This window comes from Thamnophis elegans, chromosome 5 (genome assembly GCF_009769535.1).
Source record: "Thamnophis elegans isolate rThaEle1 chromosome 5, rThaEle1.pri, whole genome shotgun sequence".
Taxonomy (NCBI): Eukaryota; Metazoa; Chordata; class Lepidosauria; order Squamata; family Colubridae; genus Thamnophis; species Thamnophis elegans.
The window spans coordinates 12,817,669-12,842,640 of record NC_045545.1 but is presented as its reverse complement, the minus strand read 5'-3'; the positions used below and the strand labels follow the sequence as shown (position 1 = coordinate 12,842,640).

Genomic DNA, 24,972 nt, shown 5'->3' with positions numbered 1-24,972 from the left:
CTAATTGGATGGTTAAGTTCATTTCTGAGAGTACAACATACTGAATTACCTTTTGCAGGTGGGTCCTTCGAATCTTCCTCCACAAGTCCAATATATAGAGCTGAAGAAGCTTCTTGGATGAGAAGTGAAACTTCTTTAAAGAAAAACCAGACAGTCCAGTTTCCCCTTGAAAAAGCACCTTTGGGACTTGATACCAACACGTACTAAACTAACATAATAGATAGCAGGATATAACCTTCAGTGAAAAGGCCTTTATATGGGAATAGATTGATTTGGAATGTTGATAATGATTTTAGTGAATGGCAGCTTTGAATTATGCAAAGAACAAACAAAGGGTGGCTATAATTCTATTTACAGTTTATTATTACAATGTATTATAGAAATATAATTTATTATATTTCACTCACTATTATACTTGTAATCATTTTATGGTAGAAAAAAACTCCTACAAAAGGAAAGAATAGTTTGAAATCTGTAAATTTATTTAACTTAAACAAAGGGGAAGACTAGATGGCGACTCCTTAGAAATAAAAATGATTGCAATGTAAAATCTTAAGAAAAGAGTATAAACTTGATCCTCCAAACCCTGCTTAGATGGCAGGCAAGAAGCATTATCAAACTTTTGCCTGCAAATAGTAGCATAAGATACAATATCCAATCTTAGTTTATTATTCAATTTATTTATTATTATTATTTTATTTTCCAATAGGTTTTCTGGAGTAATTTGTACTGTCACCTTAATCTTTTTTGTAGACATTTTTAATGTTACTATAATATTCTGCCTTTTTCTTCACAGGAAATATTCAACATTAGATATTATATTTCACTAACAAAAATGCTCTTAATTTCAAATAGTTATTTTATTTTAAAAGGGCACACATATTCTTTCAAATTCATATACCTTTAGTCGCTTGACTGGGGGAATGGCAGATTCAGCATTCCTGTTTCTTAAGTCAGTAAGATATGAAGAAAAAGCTGAGTCATTCTTCATGTTAGATTTCTCTGAAACTCCAATTTTACCTTAAAAATGTAATATATATATATATATAAATATATTCATTTTATATTTATATTTTATTTTTGTTACAGAAAACTAGAAACAAAAGAAAAATAATTCATAGATGTTTCAAATAAACTCTTGTGTAACAACAGCCAACCATTTCCATTTTATTGGCAACAATGCATGTACCAATTATTTCTAAATAATTCCTAAATCCATTTTTAATGCCAAAAAAAAAAAAAAAAACAACCCGGAAGCTATGAGGCATATATCATAGTTATGAGTAAATTATAATGATAACCTGTTCATTTTTATTGATTTGTGGTCTATTTTTTAATGTTACTCTTCCAGATGCACATTTTAAAAGTTTGTGGGTTTTGGGTATGTATTGTACACTAGGGTTACCCAACCCCTGGCCCATTGACTGGTACCAGGCCTGTTTGGAATCGGGCTGTGTAGCTGAAGGTGAGCAGCAGGGTGAGCAAGCAAAACTTCTCCTGTGCATGTGCTGGATCTAGTTGCATATGAAACCATCCATCACTCCTCATTCAGAGAAAATATGTCTTCCATGAAACTACTCCCTGTCGCCAGAAAGGTTGGGGACGACTGTTGTACTCCATTAAGAATCTGTCTTGTTCCAAATGTAAACTTCCTCCAATGTACCCATTTTTAAAAGTGTTTACATTTATGAGCATGTGCACATTTCTAAACTCAAGAGGCTGAGTGAATCCTTGTCATAATGCTTTACATGTAGATTGTATCATTCATAAGTTACTATAAGAAAAAAACTCACAACAGTCATGTCCACAAGTTTCTTTATTTTTGCAGTGGGGATTGCATTTTCTATTTCCCATTCTTTATGCTTAGCGATTCTTGGCTACAAGTTGCTTCTTTTGTTTTATGTTAATTTGATGACATAAAAGAAAAAAAAAACTTTAAACATTATATCAGAATCAAATACATGGTAATCAGTGAAAAATTGCAGCAGATTATTTTACTGTTTTTTTCCACAAATTCTATAAGGTAATATGTAAATGAAGAAGATCATGAAGAAAACCATTTGAAAATGATCGTGTAGGAAAACAGTATTTAGTAGGTGATAAGCCTACTAAATGTTTACTATAATTTAAGTGAATTTATCCATAATTTACATGTATATATACTGACACTTCAATGTCAGAACAAAAGAATAAGACATTCTGTTTCTAAAAAATTTGTACCAAATTAAATCCCACTGTGTTCAGTAAGGCTATCTCTGGAAAATATATCTGAGGATATTACAATTTAAATAAAAACCAACTAAAATATTCAGATTCAAAAACACAAAAACATATACATTAGGAATCATTATATATATTATAATAGCAGATAGATAGATAGATAGATAGATAGATAGATAGATAGATAGATAGATAGATAGATAGATAGAGAGATAGATAGATAGATAGATAGATAGAGAGAGATAGAGAGATAGAGATGGATAGATAGATACACACACACACATAGATATAGATATAGATATATGTGCTGGTCTTGTTGTATTTGGGTCTTTTCCATGTAAGATTGAGATTGTCTTGGCAACATTTTGGCGAGGTCTCACTCACCATCTTCAGGCTGGTGTTTTCGGCTTAAAGTGTGGTCGGAGCTGCTGTCTTTCTATAAATCTTGGTGGGGGTGTGTAGAGTGCTGGCTTTGTTTCAGTAAGTGGATTGATTGGCTGTGTGGTTGTATCATGATTGGTAGATTGGTGCTGATTCGTGCTGGCTGTGTGTCCATTGTTGTTTTGTGTTGTGACCTGGGTGGTGGGTGGGGCTCGTTGTTGACTAGGGCTGGTTTCTAGATGTCTGGTAGGCAGGAGGTATCGTCACGTTTATTCATGTTGTGGGGGTGTTTCTCTATTTTGATAGCTTCCATAATTATTCTCTTGTTGAAGTGTTCAGTTTTGGAGATTAATTTGGTTCCTTCAAAATTAATTTCATATCCTGTAGCTTTAAAGTGCTAGAAAAGGGAGGAAGTTTTTTCTTTTTTTTTACTGCGTTCTTGTAGTCTGCGATGCGTGCATTTATTCTCCTGTTCGTTGTCCTATGTATGTTGCAGGGCAGATTTTGCATGGTATTTCATAGACTCCTTGGTTTTTTAGCTGATTTTTTTCTTTGGGGTTTCTTAAGATGTTGGCTATTTTTGGTCAGTGTTGATGGCTGTCTTGATATTGTGTTTGTGGAGAATTTTGCTGATTGTATCTGTAGTGCCTTTGATGTAAGGGAGGAGGGCAATGCAGTTGTCCTGTTCTGCGTCTCGGTTCTTGGGGGGAGCCTGCCTTTGGATTAGGTGGTAGTTTGTTTTCTTTGGAATCTGTTGGCGATTAATACGTTTGTGAGAGTGTGTAATTCAGTTTTCAGGTGGTCTTTGTCAGCTAGGTGTTTGGTTCTGGAGATGAGGGTCTTGGCTACAGAGTTGATCTGCGCAGGGGTGGTGATGGGATTGTGCGTTTAAGTAGCGGTTGGTGTGTATTTTTTCTGGTAGATGGTGTGTCCTAGGGAGCCATTGGGTTTTTTGTAGATTAGTATGTCCAGAAAGGGAAGTTGCTTGTTTGCTTCTATTTCCCTAGTGAATTGTATTTTGGGGTGTAGGCCTGTTGAGATGTGTGAGGAAGTTGTCCAGTTTTTCTTTCCCGTGTGGCCAAATCACAAAAGTGTCATCAACATATCTAAGCCAGAGTTTGTATCATCACAGAGAATATCTTTGGCAAATTTCAAATGCCTACTAAATAAGTAGGATTTGCATTTTTAATATTAAACCCAAAAGCACATTGATTTTGTTTGCCGACTCTTATCATAATTATTTTAATATTCTGCAATCAAAAATTTCTGAAGTAGGCCTGTACCCTTTATGTCATACATTATTCACCATCAGACCAGGTTCTGACATAAAACACTTACGTAGCTAAAATCTATTCTGCTGCTAACAATAAATATTTAATATATAATTTTTGCTTACCTTACTTGTTCTTAATTTTGATGACCCTATTGAAGATATCTGAGAGCTATCAGATTTTCCATGAGTGATCATGATTCCAAACCTCTTTGGTCCCAAGTAAAATGGTTTATATTTCTGCTGAATCTCCAGCCAACTATAGGGAAGAAAATTATATTTATATACATGCAGGGGAGGATTCCTGCCAGTTCTACCTCTTCTATAGAAGACGTTCCACAAATCTACCATGCCGTTTAGAAACTGGTTCCAGCTCCCTCCCCCTGCCCGTCCACACCATGTTTGTCCCGCCTGCTGCTCACTGATTGGCTGGCTCACCAATCGCCCCCACCCACCTCTAAGAGTCCTATCTAAACCTTAAAGTCTTAAAAATGTCAAGTTTGAACCTCCCTGGGGTTTTTTTTCTAAAGGGTTAGGGGTGCAAGGCCTTGACAGCTTTAAGACTTGCACACTTCAGTGCCAGAGTTCCTGAGCCAACATGACTGGAGGAGGAATTCTGGGAGTTGAAGTCCACAAGTCTTAAAGCTGTCCAATTTGAACACCCCTGGGATTTTTTTTCCTAAAAGGTTAGGGGTGCAAGGGTCTTGTAACTTGACAGCTTTAAGACTTGCATGCTTCAAATGCCAGAGTTTCTGAGCCAAACATTTGGTTGCTAAGCAAGAGCATTTTTTAGTGAGTTTCACCACATTTTACAAGTTAGCCACGCCCCACCCAGTCACATGACTACCAAGTCATTCCCACTCAGTCATATGGCTTGGCAAGTCACTCCTACCCGGTCACATGACTGGCAAAACCACTCCCACAAAGCAGGCCACACCTACAGAAGAGGTTTTAAAAGAATTTGAAAACCACCACTGTATACATATATAATTAAATTGTGTGTGTGTGTGTTTGTGTATGTGTGTGTATATGTGTAACAGAAGAAAAAATAATTTTAATGCATATCCCACTTTCTTGTAAACAGAATGTTACAATTGATGCATTTTGTATGTTAATACTATATAAGAATGTAGTACTGGATTAAAAGCTAATTTAAATATTGAAACATATATTTCACTGATCCTCTCTCTTTTTCTCTTTCCAATGTTTTCTTTTCTATTGATTGTATGTTCCAACAAGGCAGCAGAGAGTGGAAGAAAATATAGGTATGCCTTCTATTAGGTAACAATAGCACTTTTTATAGATTACATGATCTAGAAGCTATATGCTAGATAAAATGTAAATTTTACACACACATAATGTTTACTTGTCATTGTAAAAATAATCCTAGTTTTGTTTTTATTACTTTTATAATAAAATATTGTAAAATGTTAATTATTGTATTGTTTATTACATTTATTATTATTTTTATATATAACTCAAGGTGAAGAATATCCTTTCTCCTACTTTCCCCACAAAAACCACTATGTGAGGTAGGTTGGGCTGAGTGGCTGGTTCAAAGTCATCCAGTTGGCCTTTCATGGCTAAGGTTCATTAGAACTCACATTCCAGAGTTTCTAGCCTAGAGGCTTAACCACTAGACTAAACTAGTTTTATAAACTTCAACCTCATTCCAAGACTCCATTCTTACAACGCAGTTATAAATGTGTCGTATTCCTATGACAACCATTGTCAATCTATTGTTGGGCTTCTCAGACAGTTTAGTGATCATTGTTTTAAAATATTTCAATAAATAACTTTTGTTTCAGATCTCCATTACTTTTTGTTCAAATTCACTGGATGACTTTTTTCCATGATACAATATAATGTAAAGCAGAATGCAGTTTCACTGTAAAATCAGCATATAGTTAATTTAAGAAACATGAAAACCCAAGACGTTCCAGTTTAAAAACTTAGTAGACTTATTTTTAAAACCCAAATCCATAATTAATTTACCATATTCAGAACTGATTAGATTTATATTAAGCTCATCAAATTTACCAGCTCTTCTCACTTCAATCTTTTTAGTCCCATTTCCAGTTTTCAGGCAAAGCAGAATCCCTGCAAGTATATAATGAATCAATAGCTTAAAATTAAATATACAAAAATGCACAGTTGTTAAAGTTTCAAAATAATTTAAATTTACTCACATAATTCTTTGTCTAAAAACCACATTATTATCATTATCTCCTATTACGAGGGTTGCATAATGAGAATCTGGAGCAGTTCTTTTTATCTGCATCTGTTCAAAGTTGGTTAATATGATTGTCACTATGATTTCAGCTACTCCTTCATTGTACTTTGTCAGCTTGAAAATAAATGAAATACAATTACAAAAAAAACTAGCTTTCACATATGATATGGTAAATAAATATGAATAGATTAATATTGGCTGGAGTCAGATACCATGCTAAGCTATTTCAATGTTATGACACATATGTAATGATGCCATTCTACCGAATGCTACCATTATATAATTGGACTCCAAAGTCTGATGCATAGGAGATCCTATACTATTCTGGACAAATGGTTGTCCAATCATTTCTTAAAAATCTCCAGTGATGGAGCAACCACAACTTCTGAAGCAAGCTGAAGGCAAGAATTTCTCCTTAGTTCTAGGTTGGATGTCTCTTTTGTAAGTTTCCAACCATTACTTCTTGCCTTGCCTTCAAGTGCTTTGGAAAATAGGTTGTCCCCTTCTTCTTTGTGAGGTTCTGTCAAATACTGGAAGACTGCTATCGTATCACCTCTAGTTGTATGATGATGCATTTGTACGATGATGTTGTCACTCATGTATAATTTCCCTTGCACTTGCCTTACTGACGTGATGGTAAACCTATGGGGCTCGTGCCACAGGTGGCACACAGAGGCATATTTGCTGGGACAGCAGCCCTTGGCAGCCGTCAGCTCCAGCGCGCATGCAAGCGCCGCCCAGCTGATTTTCGACCTTCCGGAAGGCTGGGGAGGCCGTTTTTGCCCTCCCCAGGGTTCAGGAAAGCGTCCGGAGCCTAGAGAGGGGGGAAAACAGGCCCAACGCACCAACTCGAAGCAACAATCTTCTGGTTGGCCCATTGGGCCTGTTTTTCACCCTCCCCAGGCTCCGGAGGCTTTTCTGAAGCCTAGGGAGGGCATAAAGGGGAGGGCTGGGGAGGCTGTTTTTGCCCTGCCCAAGCTTCAGGAAAGCCTTCAGAGCTGGGGAGGGTGAAAATTCCTCCCCCCTGGGTGGGGGTCGCTCATTCATGCGTGGTGGTGGGGTCGCTCGTGTATGCACGGTGGGGGTGGTTGCTCATGCCTAAGAAGGGGGGTCGCTCACATATGTGCAGGTGGGTGGGTACACATGCCTATGCGATAGCGCATGCGCACACAGTTTTGACACACCTTTAGAAAAAGGTTAGCCATCACTGCCTTATTATATATGCCCATGGTATTAACCAGCATTTAGAAAAGCAAGGCATATTCAAACTCAGGAGAAAACATGGGTTGTGAGGAAATGCCTCTTAAGTAGTTGCTATATCTAGTTTCTAACATCATTCTTGCTAATTCTATGGTATAGATATAAATAATCCATGCAGAGTTAGACCATTTAAGAGCGAATGTCACTCATTAGTGATGTGGCAGTCAGTATGACCAAATGATATTATCTTGCTACATGTAATAAAGCATCTGCTGTTCTTGCCACAGAACTCAATTTTTCCAATCTATGATTAGAAATCTTAGTTTTTCTAGTCTATCACTCTCCATACTGTAGTAGCTATTTGATTCTAGTACATCATAATGACAATTGGCTCCATAGTTTGAACGACTTTATTTAGTTACAGCACCTAAATCACAAATGTACTTAATGAATATTTACAAAACCTTAGGAAGAAGAGTTTCTTCTAAATGTTCTTTTCAATTTAGTGTTTTGTAGCGGGAACACAAAACAAACATATACCTGCTCTATGTTAAGTTTATATTTTGGAAGGTGTGCTACTGATTCTTTAATCTGATTTCCAAAGGAGGATGTCTGGTCAAAATCTAGAATTTTAAATTCAGATAGCATTCAGATTAACATAGAACAATATTTGCTAAACATAACATAAAGCCATTTACAAAACATAGCTTCCTAGCACTACATTGTTAGCATTGTTAAATAAAGCAACATGCAACAGTGCATTTTGGGATAATTTAGGTCAGTTTGTCTGTCTTGCTTAGGGCACATCCGCACAAACCTATCATTGACTTGAAAATGCCTTGTCAAATGTTTAATAAAATGAATCTTGATGCAGATTTCCCTCATCCCCAGCCTATTACTGAAACAATTAACTTCAGATTCTTACAAACAGATGTCGAAATGCTGTTTTCAATCTTCTCTAATACAAGCCTTGCATGATATATGGTATTTTGCACATCCATATTGAGGACATAGTTAGAGGCAGCAATCTGGTCAGGGAATAAATCCAATAGTCACTGCAATATAACTTGCCCCAGCAGGAAACTCAAAGCACAATTCTCCAACCCATTAATGAGGCAGAGTACAGGACTAGCTATGTAAACAGAGCAAACACTTTCTGACCTTTTATACCCCATCTTACAGGTTGGAGGACAGGACACAAAACTGGCTATCTGGAAATGCCTTCAGGATAATCTAATAAACTTCCCGTATTCAATCTTCTATTAATTTTTTTTTCTTACTTTCGGCTGCCATTCTCCACCAACTGCAGTTATCCATTGTTTGCATTTATCAAATGAAATAAGAATGGTAAAAACGCTATGTTTGTGTACTACAGCTTTAACAAGTAATTTACATATTTGTTCAACTCTTCTATCAGTTACAGATGATTCTGCAATTCTGGCAGCATAAATTCCTTTTCTGTTTTCCTCACCTTAGATACCTTACTATTCTAGTAACTAGATGTGAAAAACTATGAATTCACAGAATAGAATGTTATAAATACTGCTTATATCATAATTCAATACATTTTTCTAGAATATTATATACACTCTCAGGCAGAATAAATCTAGTGTAGTATGTATAGAAAGTCTTGGGTTCATTTTTCTACCTCTACTCCCTACAAGCTTATCAAAAAATCTGGAGTAGTTTTTGAAAGTATAGGGAAATCTATAGAGGAAAGAGAACTCCCCTTATTACCACTTCTGCAGATGGGAAATACACGTTTCACTGGAAAAACAGCTGCGCATTCCTTCAATATATATATGAAAGGTATATATTTAAAGTCTATTTTTAGTCTAAATATTTATTTATCAGCACAAATATAACAATGTAACAAAAAGGCAACAGTAAAAAATATTGGGGTTCTGTCTGGATGGTCTCTTGTGACGAGCCGAAGGACAGAGAATGGAAATGTGACCTTCCTCCCATATTTGGGCATACCAGGGGTTGTGACTTTAAATATATACCTTTCACCCCTGGCCTGGCTGATAAGAGTCGAGCTCTGTAGCTCACTGGTTAACACATCTGCCTAAGAGCAATGAGAGCCCAGGTTCGATTCCCAGCAAGGGTATGGCTAGCTGATGGAGCTAACTAATAGCTTGAAATAGATCGATACTAGTCTCCCTTATTTATTTATCAGCACAAATATAACAATGTAACAAAAAGGCAACAGTAAAAAATAGTGGGTTGCTGTCTGGAGGGTCCTCTTGTGACGAGCCGAAGGACAGAGAATGAAGTGTGACCTTCCTCCCATATTTGGGCATACCAGGGGTTGTGACTTTTAAATATATATATAGAAACAAAAATAAAAAATAATCTATATATATATATATATATATATAGTATATATATAATATATAATGATATATAATATATATGATTTATTTAGAAAATATCAGAATACAAATCAGATATGTGAGCAATATAAAACATATATGTAACATATATGTAACACACAACATAAAAATTTAAAATAATACCAATTCAAGCTCTCTTGCATTTGTATCTTCTATTTTTTTAAAGGACGTCCAGTCCTGCATTCATCATTGCATTTGATAAACTCATGCCTATTGAAAATAGAAATATGCTAAAGATTAATTTGTCAAGTTGCATTTCCTCATAACTTACCTTTTTTACTAATAAGCAAATATAGAATATCATTTAAATAAGCATCTACTCTAAAATATATTTCAAAATGGTCATCTGTCAGGGTGCTGCAGTTGGTTGGTTTAAGGATGGTGAGATTTGACTAGGCTGCAGTTTGGTGCTTATCCCTGGAGGTGTTTTAGACTGAAGCTCAGGGTAATAGGGAAAAAAAGGCAACCACAGCAGAGATTGTTGGCAAAGTTTCAAAGCACCAACAATATCCAACTGGAGCATGATGTGGTGGTTCACCATCCACTTTATAACTTGTGAGGTAGCTTAATGACCACAACTGAAAGTACTAGGATTTCAATCATTGAGCAAAACAGTCAACGTGGGTGTCTTGTTTAATGACTGCTTTGCTCAACAACCAATATTACATCCCAATTTGGGTTGTTAAGCAAGTATTACCTGTATGTTTTAAAAAATCTGATATTTAAAAACAATAAAAATGTAGGAATCATCCTCAATATTATTATGCAGTTTGTACTTCTAATGTATAACATACTGCTATACAATATTCTCATCATAGTTGTCACTTCCTTTTATAAAGCATTATATTAATATAAGAAAGATCTAAAAAACATGCATAGATTCTGACCATTTCACAAGTGATATTTAATGTACATGAAACACACATCTTCTGCATTTAAATTTCCTCAATATCGCGAGCCTTGTCCAATCTGAGGATGGAGTAGAACAATAATTTCTATCCTATTATAATAACAAATTAGTGGACTTTACCCTAAATACAAAAAAAGTTCAATTTTTGTATTGTATCCTGAGTTGAATATTTTTATGGTACTTACCAATTTTTTCTAACTGTTTGGCTACATAGAGTGAATTTTCCCAAAGTCTACATTGAAGCACTTCGCTAAATCAAAGCGTTAAGTAATACAATAAAGTTGTTTTGATGGGTAGCCAGAAATTCAGATAACCCTACATAAGAAAAGAAATAAGTGTAAAAAGAGGAAGAGGTAGAAAAAAATACATGCTCATGTATATATCATTATACAGTTCTATTCAGTCAGCCAGAGGTTCAGATGGATTTGGCATTATTTTTTTTTGAATTTCTTTTCAAGGACCTGGAATAGGAAGATGTAGATGTTTGATGGTATCACAACTATCATCACAGATATAAGCTTATTGTTATTTTATTGTTGTTGTTAAAAACACATTGCTTCTCTTTTTTACTCTTATATATAGCACTCAAACTTATTAGAAAATGGTGGCCCTAGAAATTTAAATTAGCGACTGCCTCATTTAGTGGCCAACCTCCAGTTACGATGGTGATTACAAAAAATACCTTTGTGTCCAATCTTTGTAGGTCTATCAAGCAAAGGAACAATGAACATTGTAAAATTGCATTGTTTTACTTAGCAGCCACTATACTTAATAACTGAGGTGCCAATTCCATTTGTGGTCACTAAATAAGGATTAGCTGTCAGCAAATATATAATGAAAAGAGTAATTTTAAATTTTACCATACATTTTGTAAGTCTTATGCATTTCTAAAAAGTCTTTCCTATATCTTGCGTCAAGGTGAAATCTTGTATGGGAATGCATCCTAGCTGTGCCTGAATAAGACTGAAAAAGAAGTATAAAATTTCAAAATATTGAAAACACCAATGTGTAAATATTATAAACAGTAAATCCACTGATTTTTAAAAAATCAGTGAGTTAAACTTATATATTGCTTCACAGTGCTTTACAGTCCTCTCTAAGCAGCTTACAGAGTCAGCATTTTGCTCCCAACAATCTGGGGTCCTCATTTTACTGGACCTCAGAAGGATGGAAGGCTGAGTCAACCTTGAGCTTGGTGAGATTCGATCTGCCAAACTGCTGCAGCTGTCAGTCAGCCAATTAGCCTGCAAGTACTACATTCTAATCACTGCACCATCACAGCTCTAGTAAAATCTAGAGAGGATGGAGTATAAGGAAATGCCATACAATAATTCACCAAAAACTCTTGTTACCATTTTAAATAATAATATATTGTATAAAATAATTACCAGTTTACTTTCATTTCTCTTGTTTTATTTTTCCTTCCATTGGATATCTGTACATAAAATATATAAATTTTTATTTACTTGTACTAAATATATGACATAATTTAGAACATAAAATGAGATGTATTTCTCATTATCAAGAAGTTATGCAGTATTATACACATAAATAAGAGTTCAGTAAGATTTATTTATAACTATATACTGTAGAATTATAGTTTCAGAGCCGGTTTATAAGACCTGTGACCCTCCAGGTGCTCCTGAATTGTGCTGTTTCAGTTTTAGCTATGTGGACTTGAGATGGGAATTTGCCAATCTCTGGGAAAATAAATTTTCTCCATACTTTACAGCTTCATATGTGAGCATTTTAACATTGAAAGCTCTAATGGTATGGCTCCCCACCCCAGTGAACTCCTCATTTGTGAGAGCTCTCAAAAACAGATGAGATGTTTGGACATTTCCTGGGGTGAGTACAACTGAACATCTGAGCTTACTCTTTTGTGATACAATCAGCAGAGTAGGCTTGCTTATCTACTTTGTTTATGGAGATTCTCAGTCATCCAAGTCATCCAAGTCATTTGTCCCAAAGGTGCTTTTTCAAGAGGCAACTGGACTTTCTACTTTTTCTTTGAAGACGTTTTGTTTCTCATCACTTCTCATCTTCAGCTGAAGCTTGTTCAGCTCTGGCTGGATAGTGGGGAATGGAAGGATTTATACTCCATGCAGACAATTGGTCATTTGCATTCTTTTGGAGAGTCGTTGAGGCCACCTGGAGGTTTATCTGTGTCCTCAGGGTCACCTGAGTAGTGCAAATGGAGCCTTCTTGGAATTGTTGAAAGGACTGTGTTGTAGACTGGAGATAAATGATATCATATCCCTTCCCCCTCTGTGGAGAGCGGGGTGTTCAATTTGACAATGAACAGCTGTCTGCATAGGAAGGTACTATTCTGTGTTGGCACTTGGCAGCAACAGGTTGGTCCCTCAAGTATAAAGAATTCCAGAGCTCAGTCCTTCCCTTAATGTTATTTAATATCCATGCAATGCTGCTGGGGGAGATTATCTTTCAGTTCACAGTGAGAAAATATCAACCTGTGAATGATACAAATTTGTATCACCTACCAAATAGGATATCTGATAGAACTGTGATGGCGAACCTATGGCACCCGTGCCACAGGTGGCATGCGGAGCCATTTGTCAGGGCACACGAGGCTTGCCCTGTCAGCTGGACTTCGGCCTTCTTTTGAGGCCATTTTTGCCCTCCGGAGGCTTCAGGAACTTCCCTGAAGCCTCCGGAGCACAAAAAAACCAGCCCTATGGGCAAACCGGATGTTCAGGAACAGACTTCCAGTTTCCTCTTAGGGCTGGTTTTAGCCCTCCAGAGCCTTCAGGGAAGCCTCCTGAGGGCTCCTGAAGGCTCCGGAGGGCTAAACACAGCCCTATGAGCAACCCAGAAGTGACTTCTGGTTTGCTCATAGAGTTGTTTTTTGCCCTCCGGAGCCTTCAGGAAAGCCTCCTGGAGGCCCCTGAAGGCTCCAGGGGGCTAAAACCAGCCCTATGAGCAAACCAGAAGTCCGTTCCCAAACTTCCAGTTTGCCCATAGAGCTGGTTTTTTGCACTCCAGAGGCTTCAGGGAAACTCCTGAAGCCTCCGGAGGGCCTCTGGGGGGAGGCAGTTTTCGCCCTCCCCAGTCTCCTATAAAGCCTCTGGAGCTTGGGGAGGGCGAAAAAAGCACGGCAAAAATGGGGGGGGCTGGTCATGCGCTCATGTGCACTGGGGCGTGCAAAGCATTATGGGTGTGGCACACCTGTGCACGACGCCCCAGCGCTCCCACCACTTTTGGCACATGAGCCAAAAAAGGTTCACCATGACTGTGATAGATGTAATGACCTGGTATTGGGAGACTTAGAAGGGGAAAAACCGATTCAGACTCAATCCAAGCAATTTTGGGTTAAAGCCTACTAAAAAATATTATCAGATTCTTGATGGGATTGTATTTCTCCAACAACAGTAGGTTTACAAACTGGAAGTCCTTCTGAATTTGGGGCTCTTGCCGGAATAGCAGGTAAAGGACATGACAAGGAAAGGTTTTTTTCCAGGCACTGACATCTCCAATGTGAAATAGAATTAATTGTAAGTAGGATAGAATTTATAGTAACTTAATGTATAGGTTTTAAGTACATACACTATGCAGAAGACAAAAGTATTGCTGTAATTAAAATTACTTCTTAGTCAAAAATAATTTTAATCTTGTACCTTATGTTCATCCACTTCTTGTCTTTGTTCAAGGAATTAAGTACTTTTTTCTCATTTGTTCTTAACTTGATGTCTGAAAATTCACTGCAACCAGATATCAATTCAACCTGTAATAATTTCTTTCATTAATTTTGTTCTATTTTTGTTCTATTTATTTAAATATATTTTAAGCACTTATTTTAAAATTTGTCTAATTTCTTGGATGTAATTGCAGAGAAATAGGTTCAGAATTATCTCTGGCAATTCAGTTTTAATGGTTCATAAGACTTGATGGAGGTATAATTTAGTATTTTAATTTGTTGTTATTTTATATGATTGTTTAGCTTATCCATATTTATGTGAAAGAGAATGTATTGATCTCAGTAGAATTTACTTTTGAACAGACATGCATTGGATAATGTTGTTTTATTACTAAGCCTGGAAGAATAGTCTATAGTTTTTCTGGAATACAGTTGGACACTTTAATATGCAGCAGCAGGAAGAAACATAATACATTCTTGTAATATGGGTTAATGTTAAGTAGTGAGAAATTTACAAACCAAAATTCAAGAATAAATATATTGCTTACATTGCTGCTGCAATTAATATTATTTATTTCTTAATTTTATATAAATTTAAAGTATCAAGATACCACATATTGGTACATTTAACAGAGTCCCAACACAAATATAAGGTAAAGGTTCCCCTTGCACATTTGTGCTAGTTGTTCACACTTTAGGGGGCGGTGCTCATCTCTGTTTCAAAGCTGAACAGCCAGCACTGTCCGAAGCCATCTCCGTGGTCATGTGGCCGGCATGACTAAATGCCAAAGGCGCACAGAACGCTGTTACCTTCCCACCAAAGGTGGTTCCTACTTTTCTACTTTTTTTTACGTGCTTTTGAACTGCTAGGTTGTCAGAAGCTGGAGAAGTAACGGGAGCTCACTCTGTTACGCAGCGCTAGGGATTTGAACTGCCAAAGTGCCAATCTTTCTGATCGACAAGCTCAGCATCTTAGCCACTGCGCCACTGTGTCCCTTACACATACTAGTATGTAACACCCTAAAAGCAGAGAATCTGCTTTTAAAGCATCCCATGCATTTGAGCCAAGAGGTTAAACAAGCTCTGACAGCTACTGTTGTTTTATTATGAGTTGGTGTAGCTGTTTCTGACCTGGCATATATGATTTAAGTTGTATAAATTGTTGTTTTTAACTTTGTATACCACCTAGAGCAGGGAGTATCAAACTCAAGGCCCACAGGCTGGATCCAGCCTGCAAAGTGCTTAGATTTGGCCCATGGGGCCACCCTGGAAACAGTGAAGGACTGGCCCATGGTGCCTCTACCAGGGAAAACAGAGCTGTGTTTTCTCTGGCAGCGGGTTGCAGGAGGCCGCTGCAGCCCAAATAGAGCTCACGAGAGTTGCGGGCAGCTGTCCTGAGCTCTGTTTTTGCTGGCAGAGGGTTGCAGGAGGCCATCACCGATGAAAACAGAGCTCGGGAGCCCATTTTCACTGGCAGAGCGTTTGGACCACCACAGGCACCCACGACATGAGTGATGTCGAGCTGACCATGCTACTCTGACCACGTTCACCCTGACCCCTTGAGATCAAACATAACTCTAATGCAGCCCTCAATGAAATCAAGGTTGACACCCCTGACTTATAGTCACTGCAATGAGATGGGAGGACATATAAAGTGTATAAATAAATACATTTGATTAGTTGATATTCATCACAGTTGTACTATAAGGATAAAACTTTACATATTAATTTATCTCATTACTTAATTCATTGAATACTTTACATTTTTGCTATAAACAGACCGGCAAACTATGCCTGACACGTCATTTTGAAAATCAGGATAATACCATACAGCGACAGTTAGCAGAGCATCATGATAACATATATTTATTATATAACATCAAATACGTTCAAAATTAAATGGGAACTAAACATCATTGATACATAATCCCATTGCTACCCATACAAATATTAAAATTCCATGGTTCAGTGTATGTGTGCAAAATAGTATCTCCATAGTCTAATGAATTAAAAAAAAAACACCCACCATAGACAAACAAGGAAAGCAATGAAAAATGTTTGGTCTGTTTTGCCAAAAAATGCCTCTTTATGTTAATATCATTTAAAAAATAAAACACTCTACATATCCCAGTTACAGTTATTGTTTCATATATTGCTGTGGTTCTCAAACAATATGCTTCAGCAAAAAAACTCTAAAAACAGTTTGAAGGCTTTTTCCTATTTCTGTCATTGAGTTTTAATATTCAGTCCAAATATTGCCCAAATACAAGGAAAATTATGTGTGATATTTCAAGGCAAAGTGAGATTTAATTGCTCCACATGATAAATATTTAAGAGCAAATTGCTTAAGCAAACAGATAACTTCCCCCAATTTTAAAGAAATTTTAGGAAATTGATTTTTCATTTAGAAATTGGGGACAGATTGGGTACATTTTGTCCAGATTGACTTTAAAAGGATTTTATTTATTTGCATATTCATTGATTCAGTATATATGACCCCCCCCCCAACTCCCCACAGCGACTCTGAGCAGCTAATAGCATATGAAACCATTAAAAAAAATAAACAGGCAACAATACATTGACCTTAGATCCATAACACCCACTTTATCTAGTCTGTACTAAATACTTAAGCTGAACCACAATAAGTGTATACAAATAATATAAATAATAAAGGCAAAAAAAGGAAGATGAAAAGTTGTATCCACTCAGTATTAGTTACATATTTACTGTTAAAGTCTAAAATGTAATAAGAGTTGACATCTGCAGCAAGAATTTTAGAAAAAAACATTACAATACTTTAATATGAAAGCCAGATTGGTTATTAGTTAAGGCATCGGGATAGAATCCAAGAGACCATGAGGTCTAGTCCCACCTTGACCACAAAGCCACCTGGGTGACTTTGGGCCGATCACTCTCTCTCAGCCCTAGGAGGCAAGCAATAACAAACTTCTGAATTCTCATCAATGAGAAGTAATGATTTGGTAATGCAGTGTATGTAATGCGGTTTTCTTTAAAAAGACATTGTTTTGTGAGCCACAGAGAATTGGTGATCCAGTTCCACAAAAGTTATTTTCAAGTTGAAAAGATTATTTCCCAATAACTTTGCATTAGAGTTTAATGCCATTCTTGATAATTGTATATAACTGTATGATATAAATTCTTCTAGTAGCTTGCACAATAATTAATGAACTACAAGTCATTTCTCCTCCAGCTCACAACTCTGATCACAGATCTAAGCCAAATGGTATGAATTATGTAAAGTTTCAATAAAAAGCAACTTTCAAAAATCTGAAACCATAAATGAGTTTTCAGCTAATTTGTAAGAGTATTAATTCTTCATATGAATAATAAATTACCAGTTCAGATAAAGTTGCTGTTCCATTAATCATGAAACACTTTTTTACAGTGTCAAATGCAATATAATACCAAGCCATCTGTCGTCCAGTTTCTGTAGAAAAAATAAATATATAAAATAATTAAGTATTCTTAATAAGTGAAATATAGAAGACATTTTTTTTTACTAGTTGAATAATAGCTTTAAGTTTGAAGAACGAATATGATAGGAAAACCCCTTTTTAATAGTAAGTCCAGTTGTCCTTTGGAACCAATTATCTAAAGAGGTGGGAGGTTCTTCTTTACTGGATTGGCTAGACAGCCTTCAGTTTTGGGATGCTTCTGTTTGGATTCTCACATTGAGCATAAGATTTGGCTCAATGGTTTAAATGGATCTTCCAGCTCTGTTACTCTGTGACATTGATTTTAACTTCAAATTATTTTTAGCTACTCATTTTTATAGAATTGGAACATATAATAAACTAGATTTAACTATAAAATCTGGTTTAATCTATTAACTAGTCTTCTAATTGCCACGTTTAGTACATATTTAAAGGAAAAAATGTTACTATTATTTAAAACTATACAACATTCAAAAATATTCATGAGTTTTCCCTCATTCCCAAGTACGTATGAAAGAACTCTTCTATGGCAAAAAAAAGCTCTGAGAAATACTGCCCCCTCTAAGAGCAAGAAAGAGAAATAAAAAGAGAAAGAACAAGTATTTGCATTGGCCTTATAATCATGCCTTTCTACAAATCTGGAAAAAAAATATTTGTTTTTTTTATGGTTGTCTATTAGTTAATTTTCTGGTTGATTTTCATGATCCTCTGAAGAAATGTGAATATCAGTGGTAGTTTTCCATAGGAAGATGAGTCTAGATACTACTAGTGCATACATAGTTGGGCAGTTCGGCAGTTCGAGTCTCACCAGCTCAAGGTTGACTCAGCCTTTCATCCTTCCAAGATCGGTAAAATGAGGACCCAGATTGTTGGGGGGCAATATACTGACTCTGAAAACCACTTAGAAAGGGCTGTAAAGCAGTGTGAAGTGGTAAATACTGTAAGTATAAGTGCTATTGCTATATGATAGTGACTTAAAGTCTCAGGTTTCTGCCCCTGTTATCCAATTTTCCTAGCCTATGCTTTTAATACCAATATCTTATCAAGCAGCTGCCCTTAATTTATGGAATGCTCTAAGACAAAGAGGAACAAAGTTTTGTAACTGGAATTGGTCCCAGTTAACACTGTTCTGAGAGTACCATGATAGGCAGAACCATGACACTATAAATGTTGCTACGCTTATATTTTTTCTGATTTATATTTTCTACTGGATTTTTTTAAAAAAAATAGTTATGTCTATTTTATGCCTGATATTACAATTTTCAAGTGTTTACTGAAAATGACAAAAAGTACACCATGAATTTTAGTCATTATGGAAAGAAAGAACTGGACACATAACAGAGACAAGAGCTGTGTGAAGTCTTGCAATTGCACATTGCCCTGGGGCACAGTTTTTATGAGAACAATGCATGCCCCAGAAAACATTTTAAATATTAAAATATTAAAAAAATAAATTCTGAACATTCAGATTATATAGATTATGTAATATTGCCTGTGGTCTTGAAGTAGAGGTTATCGTCCATCTTGATCAGATCAAGTGATGACAAATCATTCAAATTCTTCAAACATAGTTCTGTCCAAGTTGAAGTGACAATTTTTGATAAGCAGGAAAAATAATTTTGCAGTTAGAAAAATCAGAAAGTTTATCTATCTTCTGTGAACAGGCAAACCTTGATTCAACTCAGGCAAGGCAAGCACTTCCATTCCTCACATTCACTCACCCTATTTTCAAGATATAAAATCAACTTCTTAAATGTCTATGCAATAGCTATGAACATGCGACCAAACAAGAAAACAATTTACCCTTGCCCAGATAAAATAAAAGGGATTCTTGGTGACATCAGAATCTTAGCCTCACATGCTTTGTTTTGGGACAAAGGGAAACAGCATGGCTGAAAGAGATGAAAGAAAGCTCTTTTGGGAAAAGGCCAAAAAGGAAGATGCAAGAGAGAGAAAATGTAAGCAAGATGAAGACTGAAAATGACCAATAGTCCTAATGAGCTAGATCCCAAGAAAAAAAGGAATTTAAGCAATGTCGAACTGGGAGGAGCAACAATAGGAGCAGAGCTGAACTTTGGGATTGGAAATGAAAGTACATATGAGTTGGAACTTCTTTGGGGGCAGAGAAATAGGCTTGCTTTATTCAGAAAGGCAGAGATTCTAGGTGAAGGGAAAAGAATTCTAGCTTTGGTGGTAAGAGCAGGGCTATCTATCTCTGGGCTCGAGGGAAAAAAGGCACTTTATTGTGGTCCAATAATCTCTAAGGAATCCACAGGAAGTAAGAGAAAAAACAAAAGAATTAGCAGAACTAGTAATTTCAAAAATCTGACCTTGTAATTTTGCTTCAATTCCATTTCTGTCCAGCTCAGCTGAAAACCCTTGGTTAAAATAATACAATTGATTATTAATTGAATAATGTGCAGTTCTTTTGTTATAGAAACCTATGCAGTTTTACAATCAACAGATTTGTATATTAAGCACACAATTTATTATGGGACACAAAAGGATGCCTAAAGAGATTCATAAATTATTTATTAATTTTAACTTTAAAATTGTCCCAGTTTGTACCTTGCTACACATATTGTTGTCTTTCCAATATAGAAGGAACAGGGGATAAGAAGACCTAGACACCATACACTATATTTTAGAATGTATCAACCCACAAATTCATGCTATAGTCCCATGTGCGGGCACACAAGCCATTGCCACAGCTCAGCTCTACCATGCATGTGCGTGCACCTCCCACTGGCCAACTGGTTTTTGGCTCACTGCCACGTATGCATGGGGGTCGTATGTGTATGCACTGGGGCGGGGGAGCATGGGGGTCCTGGGTGAATGCGGGGGGGGATTGGGGCACATGCGGAGGGGTCACACACATGCATGGCAGCGGGGGTCACATGGGCATTGTATTATGGGTATGCACGCATGCACTTTCTGCACATGACGACAAAAAGGTTAGCCATCACTACTATAGTCCATAGGTGATCAGCTAATGACCTAGATATATCAGAAATTTCAAATTTCCTTTGAAATTGGCTTGTAGAACTAAAGTAACTGTTGCTTGCTGTTCTCATACGTAGCAATCTGTCATAGTGTTTTATCTTAGGAATTGAACACTCTCCCCTCAGAGCTCTGAATTGATTCTTTCCTCTATAACAGTGGTCCCCAACCTTTTTATCGCCGCGGACCAGTCAGCCTTTGATAATTTTACCGTGGCCCGCTGAGCGCGCGCAGGGGTGGAGGGGCGTTGTTCTGCAGCGATCATGGCCCCCAGCCATTAATGTCTAAACTGCTGCAAGATATACTTAAATATTGATAAAATGTGAGGGGGTGTACTCACTTCTGTGATATCTATCCATCCATGTCTGTCTCTGTCTCTGTCTCTCTCTGTGTATGTATGTGTGTATGCATGTATGTGTATATATCCTCTATCTATCTATCATCTATCTATCTATTTATCTATTTATCCATCCATCCATCCATCCCTCTCTATCTATCAATCACCTATTCACCATCTATCTATCTATTCTAGCTGGCTGGGCAATTTGGGGAGTTGAAGTCCAAAAGTGTTAAAGTTGCTGAGATTGAGAAATGAGGACGAAACAAAAGGGAAGAGAATGAAACAAGGTCGTAGAGAGAGATTGCAAAATGAAAGGGCAACTTCTCTTTTTATTTCCTTCCACCCCCACCACCCCCACCGTGCCTCTCTGGCAATTGGCTGCCCAGGAGGTGGGGAGGGGAAGATGTTTCACAGACAGCTGCCACCCGCCCATCTCTCTCTCTCTCTCTCTCTCTCTCTCCGCCTCCCCATCTGACCTCGGCTGCTCCACGGCGGAGACCCCAGAAGGCAAGCAAAAAAAAGGGGGGGCTCAGGAGTGGGGGAAGAAAACAAACCCCATCACGTTCCTATCTGTGAAAGCTCCCCGCTCCCTTCCTGGGCAGCCAATTGCCAGAGAGGCAGTGTGTGTACGTGTGTGTGTGGGGGGGGTTGGCAGCCCGCGGCGCGCCTAGTCCGCTGTGGAACGCGCTGCCACCCGCCCAGCGCTCGCTCTCTCGCTCTCTCTCTCTCTCCCCCCCTCCAATCTCCCGCTTCTGCTTCGGCCGGCCAGCAACTTGTCCCCGCTTGCCCGGGGACTGGCCTCTGATTGGCTGGCGGGGAGAAAGCCTCGCCAGGGAAGGAGGCAAGGACTCCGCGGTGATGTCATGGGGACGGCGCCCCCAGGTAGCGGCGAACCGAACGCGCTCCGTCTCCACGGGCTACCAAGGCGGCCGGGCGGGCGGCCGGGGTGGGAGTGGGGTTTGGACCGGAGAGGCGGCTCTCAGGTTCGAGTCCCGGGGTTGATCTCAGGCTGCGCATGTGGGTGAAGAGGCAGCAGGGATCATGGCCCCCGGCCGCTGCAGCGATCATGGCCCCCGGCCGCTGCGCGGCCCGGTGCCAGGTACTCCACGGCCCGGCACCGGTCCGTGGACCGGGGGTTGGGGATCACTGCTCTATAATACAAGCATCCTAATTGCACATATAAATATTTGTCCATTATTCATGAAACAACAAAAGAATCTGTTCTAGCACTAAAATGGCTTGAAAAATAAAATTCAGTTTTCATAGTTCAAAATGTTTTCAGCATCTGGCATTTCCCTACTTTCTATTTCTATTTTTTAAAATCTCAGTTTATTACAGAAAAAGCAGGACAGCATTCAAACATTAACATTTGTTCCATTATATTTCTGCTAACAAATATAGACCGTTTAAAAAAATACTTATTTTGTGAATATTTTTCCACTACTACAAAGATTTTATATCTGCTTTCATCTTTCTCTCACTTTCTCTCTTACTCTTTTTCTCACACATACACACACATATACAAAATCGATGTGAAAACAGATGTAGTGAAAGGTGCTAAATGTCCTAACTGTTATCATTTAAGGGCATTTCAAGAAAGTAAGTATTTCATTTACCACTTTTTCTCTCCCCCTTTTCTTTCACAGTTCTAAAAAGCAGCTGTTCCACATATAGAGAGATCCTACTGTGCTGAACACTGCAGTATGCCTTATGCTGTGGTGATGACAGCAAGAAGGATCAGTGAAGAAACTGTAACTCTGCCTTTGGGGAAAATAGATCTGCATTCACTTGATATAAAATAGTTTATGAATTTTAATATTCTCATTTGATCCTCTATAAAAACAAGCCTATTTAGCTGAAAACTTAAAAAAAATTATACACTATTCGAGAAAGTGAATTCATCTTCTTCAAAAACAGGCAACCTATATTTACTGTAGGGAACAAAATACTATCTGTATCACATTCCAATATGCAACTGACATTTTTATATTTTGAAATGTTGCAGAGAAAGAATTATCAGATTTCTACAAATGAATTTGTAATAAGCCTGTTAAAAGTCTAAGTAGCAGTATCCTCAAGGCCATCTATGGAACAAGAAGAAACAGGAGCTTCATGCACTATTCCAAAGACAGACTGATTTTCTGTTTCCAAGTTTTCTGGTATAATTTAACTTTCCATTTGACTGCTCAAATCCAAGCATGCCATTCATGAGTTTGGTAAAAATTCTAATTTGTAATCCAGGTTGGTAATTTATCAAGCATCTTACAGACTATGAGTTGGTTGGTAAGCAAAGCATTCATGTGAAGATAGAAAAGAAGTTCAGTATTCATAACCGGTCTTGCCAAATCTGTTTTGAAGTTAAGGAAACTACACAGTTTGACTGGGCTTCAGTAATTTTTTCTAACACTTTTACTAAGTAACCTTAATCTCAATAGAGCTGGAAGGGAACTTGGAGGTCTTCTAGCCCAGTGCCCTGCTCAAGATGGAGACCATATACCATTTCAGACAAGTGACTGTCTGGTTTCTTCTTAAAAACTTCCAGTGATGAAGCATCCACAACTTCTGAAGGCAAGCTGTTCCACTGCTTAATTGTCCTCACTGTTAGAAAATTTCTCCTTAGTTTTAGGTTGCTTCTAGGTTGCTTTTTAGGTTGCATTGTTTCTTGTCCTGCCCTGTGATTCTTTGGAAAATAAATTGACCTCCTCCTCTTTGTGGCAGCCTCTCAAATACTGGAATATTGCTATCATGTCTTCCCAATCCTTCTTTTTCTAGACTAGTCAAACCCAAATTCTGCCCCTCAAATACTGGAATATTGCTATCATGTCTTCCCAATCCTTCTTTTTCTAGACTAGTCAAACCCAAATTCTGCCTCTCAAATACTGGAATATTGCTATCATGTCTTCCCAATCCTTCTTTTTCTAGACTAGTCAAACCCAAATTCTGCCTCTCAAATACTGGAATATTGCTATCATGTCTTCCCAATCCTTCTTTTTCTAGACTAGTCAAACCCAAATTCTGCCTCTCAAATACTGGAATATTGCTATCATGTCTTCCCAATCCTTCTTTTTCTAGACTAGTCAAACCCAAATTCTGCCTCTCAAATACCGTACTGGAATATTGCTATCATGTCTTCCCAATCCTTCTTTTTCTAGACTAGTCAAACCCAAATCCTGCAACCATTCTTCATATGGTTTAGTCTCCAGGCCTTTAATCATTTTAGTTGCTCTTCTTTGCTAATCTTTTCCAAAGTCTCAACATCTTTTATGTAATGAGGTGACCAAAACGGGATGCAGTATTCCAGGTGTGGCCTTACTAAGGCTTTATAAAGGGATACTAATACTTCATGTAATTTTGATTCTATGCCTATGTTTATACAACCAAGGATAGTATTAGCTTTTTTGGCTGCTGCTGCACACTGCTGGCTCATGTTTAAGTAATTGTCCACTAGGACTTCAAGGTCCCTCTCATAGTTACTATTTTTGAGCCAGATCTTGCCTAATCTATATTTGTACCTTTGGTTTTTCCTGCCCAGGTGTAAAACCTTGCTTTTCTCCACATTAATTTTGTTGGATAGAGCAATTGCACAAGTCTGTCAAGATATTTTTGGAACCCCAGCTTGTCTTCTGAGTTGTTGGCTATTCCTGCCAGGTTGGTGTCATTTGCAAATTTGATGAGTTCCCCTTCTATTCCCTCATCTAAGTTATTTATGAAAATATTGAAGAGTACTGGGGCTAAGACGGAATCTTGTGGTACCCCACTGTTTACTTCCCTCCGTGTAGAAGTAGTACCATTAAGGAATACTCATTGTGTATGGTTTGTCAGACCCCTTCTGAAGAAACCGTCTTTGGATCCAGCTATTCTTAATAACTACCGTCCAGTCTCCAACCTTCCCTTTGTGGGGAAGGTTGTTGA

At 37.6% G+C, this 24,972-nt stretch overlaps 1 protein-coding gene across 1 annotated transcript in view; it reads right to left on the bottom strand.

Moving 5' to 3' along the window:
- HFM1 (helicase for meiosis 1) overlaps positions 1-24,972 on the bottom strand; it is a 55,487-nt gene that overhangs the window by 7,403 nt on the left and 23,112 nt on the right. Inside the window, 19 exon segments of the mRNA XM_032217712.1 lie at positions 902-1,020; positions 1,794-1,855; positions 5,708-5,759; positions 5,867-5,957; positions 5,959-5,971; positions 6,061-6,218; positions 7,845-7,906; positions 7,909-7,927; positions 9,824-9,871; positions 9,873-9,910; positions 10,796-10,863; positions 10,865-10,925; positions 11,476-11,573; positions 11,999-12,026; positions 12,029-12,045; positions 14,246-14,352; positions 17,622-17,713; positions 19,213-19,293; positions 20,051-20,098. Of these exon segments, the coding sequence (XP_032073603.1) occupies positions 902-1,020; positions 1,794-1,855; positions 5,708-5,759; positions 5,867-5,957; positions 5,959-5,971; positions 6,061-6,218; positions 7,845-7,906; positions 7,909-7,927; positions 9,824-9,871; positions 9,873-9,910; positions 10,796-10,863; positions 10,865-10,925; positions 11,476-11,573; positions 11,999-12,026; positions 12,029-12,045; positions 14,246-14,352; positions 17,622-17,713; positions 19,213-19,293; positions 20,051-20,098 (1,262 nt within the window).